The 12,014-nt window shown below is 37.7% G+C and overlaps 1 protein-coding gene across 17 annotated transcripts in view; it reads left to right on the top strand.

Annotated features, from left to right (window-relative positions):
* Positions 1-12,014, top strand: part of FUBP1 (far upstream element binding protein 1) — a 39,674-nt gene that overhangs the window by 12,957 nt on the left and 14,703 nt on the right. For all 17 annotated transcript variants that reach the window (XR_649647.3, XR_002524263.2, XR_002524264.2 and 14 more), the window contains 9 exons: positions 597-759; positions 860-958; positions 1,083-1,184; positions 1,480-1,582; positions 6,959-7,059; positions 7,413-7,554; positions 8,500-8,660; positions 10,866-11,017; positions 11,099-11,178. Coding sequence is in view for 9 of the 17 variants with exons in the window: in XM_031650204.1 (XP_031506064.1) it covers positions 597-759; positions 860-958; positions 1,083-1,184; positions 1,480-1,582; positions 6,959-7,059; positions 7,413-7,554; positions 8,500-8,660; positions 10,866-11,017; positions 11,099-11,178 (1,103 nt within the window). In the remaining 8 variants the exon portion in view is untranslated. The remainder of the gene's footprint in view (positions 1-596; positions 760-859; positions 959-1,082; positions 1,185-1,479; positions 1,583-6,958; positions 7,060-7,412; positions 7,555-8,499; positions 8,661-10,865; positions 11,018-11,098; positions 11,179-12,014) is intronic.

Here is a 12,014-nt window from a genome sequence, read left to right as displayed (position 1 = left end):
CGTTATCCACCCGCCTCGGCCTCCCCAAGTCCTGGGATTATAGGCGTGAGCCGCTGCCCCCAGCCTGATTTTCTTTACAGCACTTTCCAAATAATACGTTATTCATTTGACATGTTATTTTTACTTATTTTAATGAAACGAAGCCACTCCAGCAGGAACCCTGTCTCTTTGAGTGTTACCACCCCATTACCTAAAATAGCACTTGCACATGGTTGATATTTAAGTATTTGTTGAATGAATAATTGTAGCATATGAGTAAGCAAAATGATAGTTTAAAAATGTAAATAAATCATTTAGTTCTTGGAAGAATCAGTTTAATTCTGAGATAACTTTAGCATTAGAGTTCTTGGAAATTTTGGACTATTCTTAAAAATAAAAATTGTATATCTAAAAAATTTATTGCCTAATCTCTCAATCTTTGACCCTTGATGGCATTTTCTTTCAGTTAAAAGTAAAAACATTGTTAAAGTTAGCATTAAGGCACCTAATCCTGAATTGGGGTAGGAGGAGTACTTGGTTACATTGTTTTGTATTTCTCTATTTGAATAAACTTGGGTATGCTACAACTTACTATTTAAATATTAATTTGTTAACAGGTCAGCAAAACGGTTACTGGACCAGATTGTTGAAAAAGGAAGACCAGCTCCTGGCTTCCATCATGGCGATGGACCGGGAAATGCAGTTCAAGAAATCATGATTCCTGCTAGCAAGGCAGGATTAGTCATTGGAAAGGGGGGAGAAACTATTAAACAGCTTCAGGTATTGTTATGTTCGTGAAATGGCTACTTTTGGTCTGCTTTGATGCCCATTTTTGTCCGCTCCCTTTTGTTAATATGTATTATTTCTATGATTATAACAGGAACGGGCGGGAGTTAAAATGGTTATGATTCAAGACGGGCCGCAAAACACTGGTGCTGACAAACCTCTTAGGATTACAGGAGACCCATATAAAGTTCAAGTAAACTTAACTTTATACTTTATAAAGAAAGAGTTTGGGTTGAATGGGGTTGGGCAAAATATGCATGAATAATTAAAATGTTTTGAGACGTGCTTTCTAAATTAGCTAACTTTTTCTACTTTAGCAAGCCAAGGAAATGGTGTTAGAGTTAATTCGTGATCAAGGTGGTTTCAGAGAAGTTCGGAATGAGTATGGGTCAAGAATAGGAGGAAATGAAGGGATAGATGTAAGTAAAAATACCCATTCAGAAATGGTTGTATGCTGATTCATAAATATAGTAGTGTTTTCTGTTTTGTGTTAAATAGCTCTAACATTGTTATCCTTTTATTTCACCTTTATACTTTAGAATACAGAATTAAGTATTTTATATCTTGTCACCCTATTTGCTATAAATACAAAATTATATGTACTATTATGATTTGAGGCAGATTTTCAGGAAATGGTGCTTTTTTTTAAATACTTTTTTTTACTTTAAACCCTGAGAAGCTAGTTTTCTTAATACTTAATCTTTTTTACATAAGGTCCCCATTCCAAGATTTGCTGTTGGCATTGTAATAGGAAGAAACGGAGAGATGATAAAAAAAATACAAAATGATGCTGGTGTTCGAATTCAGTTTAAGCCAGGTGAGTGCATATAATAATCTTGTAAGTGTTGGCAGCAATGAGTTTTGACATACATTTATTATTGTTATTTTTTTTTAATTTAAGTTCTAGGGTACATGTGCACAACGTGCAGGTTTGTCACATATGTATACATGTGCCATGTTGGTGTGCTGCACCCATTAACTCGTCATTTACATTAAATATATCTCCTAATGCTATTCCTCTCCACTGTCCCCTCCTCACAATAGGCTGAGGTGTGTGATGTTCTTAGCTCTGTGTCGAGCGTGACTCATTGTTCAGTGTCCACCTATGGTGAACATGTAGTGTTTGGTTTTCTGTTCTTCGATAGTTTGCTGGGAATGATGGTTTCCAGCTGCATCCATGTCCTGAGACCACGAACTCATCCTTTTATAGCATAGTATTCCATAGAATTATATATGCCACATTTTCATAATAGTCTGTCATGATGGACATTTAGGTTGATTCAAAGTCTTTGCTATTGTGAATAGTGCTGCTTAATAAACAGCTACGTATGCATGTATCTTTATAGCAGCATGATTTATAATCCTTTGGTATATACCATGGAAGGTGGGATGGCTGGGTCAAATGGTATGTCTAGTTCTAGATCACTTGAGGAATCGCTGCTGTTTTCCACAATGGATTGAACTAGTTTGATCCACAACAGTATAAAAGTATTCCTATTTCTCACATCCTCTCCAGCACCTGTATTGTTCCTGACTTTTTGCACAATGATTACCATTCTAACTGGTAAAGAGATATAGTATCTCATTGTGATTTTTGATTTGCATTTCTCTGATGGCAGTGATGATGAGCATTTTTCATGTGTCTGTTGACTGTAGCGAATAGCTGCTTTTGAGAGGTAATAAATTTCGTATCCTTTGCCCGCTTTTTGATTAGGTTGTTTGCTTTTTTTCGTCAGTTTGTTTCGAGTTCTTTGTAGGTTCCAGATAATGGCCCTTTGTAGTTAATTGGATTGCAGATTTTCTCCCCATTCATGGGTTGCCTGTTCCTCCTGATGGGTAGTTTCTTTTGCTGTGCAGAAACTCTTTAGTTTAGTTAGATACCATTTATCAATTTTGGCTTTTGTTACTTACGATTCTTTTAGTCAATTTTTAGACCCCATGAAGAGTCCCTTGCCCATGCCACCAATATCCTAGAATAATTATTACCTAGAGTTTTCTTCCTAAGCTGGTTTTTTTTTTTTGTGGTTTTAAGGTCTTAGCAATTTTAAGTCTCCCTGAAATCAATCTTGGATGGTTTTGGGTGTGAAGGGGTGAGGAGGGATCCGGTTTCGATACCATATGGCTAATGAATTTTCAACACCATTTATTAAATAGAGTCATTTTCCCATTTCTATGGGTTTGTCGAAGATCAGATGGCTGTAGATGTGTGGTATTATTTCTGAGGGCTCTGTTCTGTTCCATTGGTCTGTATCTCTCTGTTTTGATACCAGTACCATGCTGTTTTGTTACTGTGGCCTTGTATTATAGTTTGAAGTCAGTAGCGCGATACCTCAACATTCTTTGGCTTAGGATTGTCTTGGTAATGCAGGTCTTTTTTGGATTCCAATATGAACTTTAAAGCAGTTTTTTCCAATTCTGTGAAGAAAGTCATTGGTAGCTTAATGGGGATGGCATTGAATCTATAAGTGCCAGTATGGCCATTTCCCTGTGTGATTCTTCTATCCATAGGCTGGTGTGTTGTTCCATTTTGTTTCCTGTCACTGCTGTTTCCTTTTAGTCGGTTTGGTTTAATAAGCCGGAAGGTCGGCTGCATCCCGTGAGTTTATCCCCAAGTTCCTAGGTATTTTATTCTCTTTGAGCTATTGGCGTTGAGTTAATTCATGATTCCAGCTGTATTTATCTGTTACTGGTGTATAAAATTAGCGTGATTTTGCACATTGATTTTGTGTCCTGAGGACTTTGCTGGAAGTTGCTTATCGGCAAAGAGTTGCGAACAAGAAACGATAAATTTCTAACCGCCAATCGATATCATCTACCACAAACAAAGGGATAATTTAACTTCTTCTTTCTAACTGAATACCTTGATTTCTTTCTCTTGCCTGATTGCCTAATAGAACTTCCAACCTATAGTGAATAAGATGATGAAGAGCATCCTATCTTAATACCAGATTTCAAAGAATACTTCCAGATTTGCCCCATTCAATTATGATATTGGCTTAGGTTTATCATAAATAAAGCTCTTACTATTTTGAGATACATTCCATCAATACCAATTTATTGATTTTAGCATTAAAGGGCTGCTGAATTTATCAAACGCCTTTTCTTAGTCTGTTGAGATAATCATGGTTTTTGTCTTTGGTTCTCTGTTTATATGCTGGATTACGTTCATTGGTTGCATATGTTAGACCAGCCTTGCATCAAGGATGAAGCCCATGATCATAGTGGATAAAAGCTTTTACGATTACGCTAGTTAGGTTTGCCAGTATTTGTGAGGGATTTTTGCATCGATGTTCATCGGGGTTATTGGTCTAAGGAGATTCCCTTTTTATTGTGTCTCTGCCGGGCTTTGAGGTATCCAAGGATGATTGCTGTGCTCATGGGAGATGAGTTAGGGAGGATTCTCTCTTTTCTATTGGTTGGAATAGTTTCAGAGGAATGGTACCAGCTCACTCCTTGTGCCTCTGGTAGAATTAGGCTGTGAATCTGTCTGGTCTTGGACTTTTTTTTGGTTGGTAGGCTATTAAATATTGCCTCAATTTCCAGAGCCTGCTATTGATCTATTCAGGGATTCAACTTTTTTCCTGGTTTGAATCTTAGGAGAGTGTAAGAGTGTCAGGAAATTATCCATTTCTTCTAGATTTTCCCAGTTTGTTGCCATGGGGCATTTATAGTATTCTCTGATGGTAGTTTGTATTTTCTGTGGGGTTACGGTGGTGATATCCCCTTTATCATTTTTATTCGTCTATTTGATTCTTCCCTCTTTTCTTCTTTATTAGTCTTGCTAGCGATATATCAATTCATTCTTTTCCAAGAAACCAGCTCCTGGTTCATTGATATTTTGGGAGTTTTGTGTCTCTATCTCCTTCGGTTCTGCTCCTCGATCTTAGTTATTTGTTGCCTTCTGCCAGCTTTTGAATGTGTTTGCTCTTGCTTCTCTAGTTCTTTTAATTGTGATGTTAGGGTGTAGGTTTTAGATCTTTCCTGCAGCTTTCTTGTGGGCATTTGGTGCTTTTATAGGTTTCCTCTGCACTTTTGGCTTTAGATGTGTCTCCCAAATTCTAGTATATTGTATCTTGTTCTCATTGGTTTCAAAGAACATCTTTATTTCTGCCCTTCATTTTGTTGTACCCAGTAGTCATTCAGAACAGGTTGTTCAGTTTCCATGTAGTTAGTACGGTTTGATTGAGTTCTTAGTCCACAAGTTCTAGTTTAGTACACTGCTCTAGAGAGATAGTTCAATTATCTTTCTGTTCTTTTACATTTGCTGAGGGAGTGCTTTGCTTCTAACTATGTGGTCAATTTTGGAATAAGTGCAATGTGGTGCTGAGAAGGAGAATGTATATTCTGTTGATTTGGGAATTGAAGTTCTGTAGATGTCTATTAGGTCCCTTGGTGCAGAGTTGAGTTCATTTCCTGGATATCCTTGTGCTTTATGCAGTTGATCTGTCTAATATTGACGGCCGGGGGTGTTAAAGTCTCCTGTTATTGTTATTGTAGGGTCTGAGTCTCTTTTGTTGTCCTCTAAGGACTTGCTTTATGGATCTTGGTTGTCGGTGTTGGTTGTATGTTTGGGATGGTTGACTTTCTGATGAATTGATCCCTTCTGATTATCATGTGAGCCAAAATGCTCTCTTTCGATCTTTGATGGTTCAAAGTCTGTTTTATCAGGAACTAAGTTACAACCCTGCTTTTCCGTTTTCATTTGCTTGGTAGATCTTCCTCCATCCCACATTTTGAGGAGCTATATTCATATCCTGCTTATTGGGATGGATCTCCACGGATGCAGCCAGGCGGTGATGGGTCGATGTTTGTCGGTTTGCCGGTCATATTTTGGTGTTGGACGTTGGTCATTTACATTTAAAGGGTTATTGTTGTGTGGCGGGCAGTCCTGTCATTATGATATTAGCTAGTTATTTTGCTCGTTAGTTGATGCGGTTCTTCCTGGCCTCAATGGTCTTTGTTTAGCATATTTTGCAATAGCTGGTACCAGTTGTTCCTTTCCATGTTTAGGTACTTCCTTCAGGATCTTTTGTAGGGAGATCTGAGTGGTGACTTCGTCTAAGCATTTGCTTATCTATAAGATTTTATTTCTCCATCACTTATGAAACTTAGTTTGGCTGGATAGCAAAATTCTGGAGTTGAAAATTCTTTTCTTTAAAATGTTAAATATTAGCCCCTCTTCGGGCAGCAGAGTTTCTGCCTAGAGATCCGGCTGTTAGTCTGATGGAGCTTCCCTTTGTAGGTTTGACCTTTCTCTACAGCACCTGTGACTTTCCTTCATTTCAACTTTGAGTGAATCTGACAATTATGTGTCTTGGAGTTGCTCTTCTTGGGGAGTATCTTTGTGGCGTTCTCTGTATTTCCTGGATTTGGTTGGCTGCCTTTACTGGGTTGGGGAGGACTATATGGACGTATATGCAGAGTGTTTTCCAAGTTAGTTTGCATTTCCCCGTCACTTTCCAGGCACACCAGTCAACAGATGTAGATTTGGTCTTTCATATTACCATATTTCTTGGGCTTTTCTTCATTTCTTTTCACTCTTTTTTCTCTACATTTCTCTTCTCACTTCATTTCATTCATTTCATCTTCAATCCCTGATAATCTTTCTTCCAGTTAATCGAGTCGGTTACTGAAGCTTATGCATTTGTCACGTAGTTCTCGTGTCATGGTTTTCATCTCTTATCAGTTCTTTTAAGGTCTTCTCTGCGTTGATTATTCTAGTTATCCATTCATCCATTCTTTTTTCAAAGTTTTTAGTTTCTTTGCGCTGGTTACGTAGTTTCTCCTCTAGCTCTGGGAAGTTTGATCCCTGGGATATAATCTCCTGGTGTACCGTTTGCTAAGACCCTTGGTAAAGCGCAGTATTAGGGTGGGAGTTACCCGATTTTCCAGGTGTTGTGTGTCTCAATTTCCCTTGGCTAGGAAAAGGAATTCCCTTCCCCCTTTCGCTTCCCAGATGAGGCGATACCTCGCCCTGCTTCAGCTCTCGCTGGTCGGGCTGCACCCGCGGACCAGCATCAACTGTCCGACATACCCCAGTGAGATGAACTTGGTACCTCAGTTGAAAATGCAGAAATCACCCTTCTTCTGTGTCGCTCATGCTGGGAGCTGGAGGCTGGAGCTGTTCCTATTCGGTCATCTTGGGTGCCACACCCATTTATTGTTTAATTAATTTTGTTTCTTTGTTTTGAAGATGATGGGACAACACCTGAGAGGATAGCACAAATAACAGGACCTCCAGACCGATGTCAACATGCTGCAGAAATTATTACAGACCTTCTTCGAAGTGTTCAGGTTTGATAGAAAGTTAACATTTTCATTTTTTGTTTTTATGGAGAAGTATTTTCCTTCATGAAATCTGAAGTTTCCTCTATATCAGAGTCTGCTTGATGATGCTTTATTAATGGAGAAAGTTTAAATTGTTTTAAGGTAAAGGTCTTGGAGCAGGAAGAACTACTACCTTAAGTGCTACCTTATTTACTCTTGAATTTTAAAAAATGTTATTACTTATGATTATTTGGGCCAGTTCATCTCTACATTTATGGTTCAGGTATTTGAGAGCTGGGAAAAATAGACATAATAATTTTATCATGAAAAAAAGTATTTGTGTGCTGATTTTTTTCCTTCTTGTCTATTCCTCTCTATAGGCTGGTAATCCTGGTGGACCTGGACCTGGTGGTCGAGGAAGAGGTAGAGGTCAAGGCAACTGGAACATGGGACCACCTGGTGGACTACAGGAATTTAATTTTATTGTGCCAACTGGGAAAACTGGATTAATAATAGGAAAAGGCAATGTATTTTAAACTCTTAATGTTTAACACATTATTCATTTTTCTGGACACTATTTCTGTTGCTGTTTTAAACAAGTGGCAATGCTTTTTCTCTGGCTGTGTTTTAGTAGAAAAGCATTCTTATGTTAATACGTAACAAGTAAAACATAAATGAAGGATCTAATGTATATTTATAAAAAGAGCAGGATTTTAATCTTACTAGCTTCTAGAGAAAGTGAACTAAGATAATTATTAGCATAAGAAAGGTCTTTTGACCCAAAAAGTTGTTTGAGTGTTTTTGTTTGTGCATTTTGGTTTTTCCCGACTCATATTTTAAAAATTTGAATGTTTATAAGTGTATTAGTTTATATTTACACTGCTTTTAAAAGCAGTTTATTCAAATATTTTATTATAATCACATTAAGGTTAAGTTTAAACATACTAAGTAAATGTAAATGTATTTTAAGAGAAGCATGAAATGCTTCCTAAAATTTGATTTAAAGTGTAGAATATTAAATGAAAGCCGGGCGCGGTGGCTCACGCCTGTAATCCCAGCACTTTGGGAGGCCGAGGCAGGCGGATCACGAGGTCAGGAGATCGAGACCATCCTGGCTACACAGTGAAACCCGTCTCTGCTAAAAGTACAAAAGAACTAGCGAGGCTGATGTGTGAGCGCCTGCCGTCCCAGCTACTTAGGAGGCTAGAGGCAGAATGGCGGGGAACCAGGAGGCAGAGCTTACAGTGAGAGCCCAGACCAGCCACTGCACTCCAACCTAAGCTGACAAACAAGACTCCAAATCTCAAAAAGAATATTAAATGAAAAATCTTAATACAATGCTGTCATTGGGAATACTATTTAGCCAAACCATGTTTTTAATGGCCCATTTAATTGTGACCATTTTCTTCTAAATAGCTTCTATTATACCGTTGAAACCTTTAGAGAAATTACTGTCTTTTATTTTAGGAGGTGAAACCATAAAAAGCATAAGCCAACAGTCTGGTGCAAGAATAGAGCTTCAGAGAAATCCTCCACCAAATGCAGATCCTAATATGAAGTTATTTACAATTCGTGGCACTCCACAACAGATAGATTATGCTCGGCAACTCATAGAAGAAAAGATTGGTGTGAGTATACTTTAAACTTTTATAGTGTAGACCCTTAGATTGTAGTTAAATTAAGACGTTTATTCGAATACATCAAAGGAAAACATATAATTACTAGTCTGTATTTATAGATTTCATGATACCTATAATAGATACAATGTGAAGATTTTCCAGCAATGAAAATAACCTAATTAAATGTGCAGTTACAGGTTTTGAGAACAACCTTACGTTTGAGTGTGGATAGATAGGAGGGTGCAGGCATCATATTAGTGTTATTGTAGGATTGTGGAACATACTTGAAGGACATAGTTAATGGGAATTCATTATTTATTAGGATTTTACTATACTGAACCCCAGCAAGGCAAACAAGATAAATCAGATGCATCTTCCGCTCTGCAGTAGAAATTCGTAAATCCTAGCTTTTGGACTGGCTCACAAATCATCTGGGGATTTTAAAATGTAGACTATTTGGGTGCTTCCAACTCCTACACATAATATACAGAGACAGACCTGACTCAAAAATGTCTGGGATAGGGCCCAGCATCTGATTTTACACAGATGTTTGGTTTTTTTTCTCCAGAAAAGTTTTCTGTTAGAACAAAAAGTATAAAAAGCTTTGACTGCTTTTTTGTAAATGAGGCAGATGGTGTCTTACTGGAGTTTTTAACACAAAGTGTGCAGGGAGCATCTTAAATTATTAATCAGAATTTCCTAGGAAAAATTAGTTTTGGTGTTTGCCATGCTGCGAATGGAGTGCATGCAAAACAAGGTTGACGCTGTTTCTGTGTACTTGGGAAGACAAAAATAGATGTACTAAAGATGCTTAAGGAACATCTTATAAAATGTACACAAACATTGTAAGTTCTGTTGTATGGATAGTTTAATTGTTCAAAAAATGAAGATGTTTGTGGAGTAATGATAGGAGGTTGATGCCATAGCAAAAAAAATGAATAGCACATCTTGGTTTTTGATTTTACAGTATTAGCCTCACATGCATGGATCAGGATTTCTGTTGGATTCATGGTAAAACAAGATAGATTGTTTTAGAGAAGCAATTTGGTGTGGTGATTAAGAGCACGGACTCTTTTCTCTGAATCATTTACTGGGTCTGTGACCTTGGAGAAGTTGCTCAGGCTTTTCTGTGCCTTGGTTTCCTCCTATAAAATGAGGATAATTGTATCTATTTCATAGAGTTGTAGGGATTAAATGAACGTTCACGTGTGTGTCACTTAAAAGAATGCCTGGCACATAGCCCTAAAAAACGTTGCTACTTTTTCAGTATTTTTTTTACTATTTGGAAAGAATAGATAATGGATAATAAGTGAGAGATGACAGCAATTGGAGACTTAAAGAGACAAGTTAATAAAAAGAACTTTAAAGGTCATGAAGTTTAGTTTCCCTATTTTTCAGTGAGAAATTTACAACAAAATATAGTGTTACCATTTTGTCCAGCATGTCGCCTGGTTGTGTTAACTACTCGGAGCATTTTAGGACAGTTAAGTGTAATGTCTTTGTTTGCTTAACAAAACAGAAATCAGTTAAGCATTATTAATTATGATGTGGCATGCATGCATGATAAGGATATAAAATATCCTAATTTATTGAAGGACTTAAAAAGGGAATGTTTGTGCTGTTTAGAATTATGATACATGAAAGGCCAAAAAGGATATAAATTATTGATCTGAATGGGGTTTCAGTGACAGAAATAGGTTGTGAGGTGGAGTTTGGTTTAATAGTGAACCAACTAGCTGTTAACATTATCAATGAAGTGTTCAGAAGACAATTGATGATATAGGACCCAAGCAGTTTGGGAATATATTGTCAAGATGGTTGTCTTATGTTAGGCAAGTAGATGTAGAGAGAAGAGCTGAAGATAAAGACCTGATTTCTGTGATTAAGATGAAAAAAGATAGTAAAAGAAAGAATTATAAAAGGAAAGGGATCTACTGCTGTCGCAGACAAGCTAAAGAAAATTTAATTGCTAATTTTAATTTAATTTAAATTGCATTTAATTGCTACCGCTATTGATTTTAGTAAATTTCACATGTCTCATTATTATGGCAGATAAAATAGTTTTTGCAAAATGAATGAGGAAAGGAAGGAAAACCTAAAATTTGTTGTTTGTGACTATAAGAGGGTAGAAATGGAAGATTATTTGTCCATAGAGTTGGTTAACCATTACTGTGTTTTTTCTGATTTTTCTATGTCTTCCTTTTTTTTTTGTAGGGCCCAGTAAATCCTTTAGGGCCTCCTGTACCCCATGGGCCCCATGGCGTCCCAGGCCCCCATGGACCTCCTGGGCCTCCAGGGCCTGGAACTCCAATGGGACCATACAACCCTGCACCTTATAATCCTGGACCACCAGGCCCAGCTCCTCAGTAAGTATTGAGTTTAGTTCTGGGCTTTCCCCAAAGATTCTGGTTTTTGGACTACATTTTTATACTGAATTTTCTTCTCAGTGGTCCTCCAGCCCCATACGCTCCCCAGGGATGGGGAAATGCATATCCACACTGGCAGCAGCAGGCTCCTCCTGATCCAGGTAAAAAGATGCTTATCATTTGTGTGTTAGCTGTATTGTTTTTCACTCGTGTTACATTATTAAATTTTCTAGTGTTGATTCTACATTTGTATGCCTCACCTTCACTCACTCTACTCTTTCAACAGCGTTAGGCACTGCTTCTACCCCAGTGTATATAGAACTGACATGAATATGATCTCTGCTTTTATGGAATTCCTTTCAGCTTGCATTTGGCTTTCTTATGAGTCGATATAGCAGAATGATAAAAGCTAAAAGCTGCAGGAAAGAGCACAGTGTCATAGGTTTTAGATACCAGTGCTATCAAATATGTAGTGTGTTAACTGTGACATTATCTATGAAAAAATAGTTTTTACTTATTTAGAAAATTAGGGATGGGGCCGGGCACTGAGGCTCACGTCTGTAATCCCACCTGTTCAGAAGTCGAGGCTGAGGCTTGAGACCAGCCTAGGCAACATGGCAAGACCCATCTCTAAAAAAATTTGTTTTAAATTAGCCAGCCAGGGTGGTATGTGTCTGTATTTCTAGCTGCTCAGAAGGCTGAGGGGGGGTGGGGGGATTGCTTGAGGCTAGAAGTTCTAGATTGTATTGAGCTGTGGGCGCACCACTGCACTCCCCTGGGCAACAGAATGGGACCCCATCTCTTAAAAATATATATATATGTATATATAAAACAGTCTTACAGAGTGTTAAGTATTTGGGCATTAAACTCCCAGATTGTCAAATAAGATACCGGTTCTAGTACTCCTCATAATGACAACTTCATGTGAGTAAAAATCAGGCCTGTATTTAATAACTGCATGCTAAAACCCAAATACATTTAATATTTTCTATATTCA

The sequence above is a fragment of the Papio anubis genome, chromosome 1 (assembly GCF_008728515.1).
Source record: "Papio anubis isolate 15944 chromosome 1, Panubis1.0, whole genome shotgun sequence".
Taxonomy (NCBI): Eukaryota; Metazoa; Chordata; class Mammalia; order Primates; family Cercopithecidae; genus Papio; species Papio anubis.
This window is presented reverse-complemented; position numbering and strand designations above follow the sequence as displayed.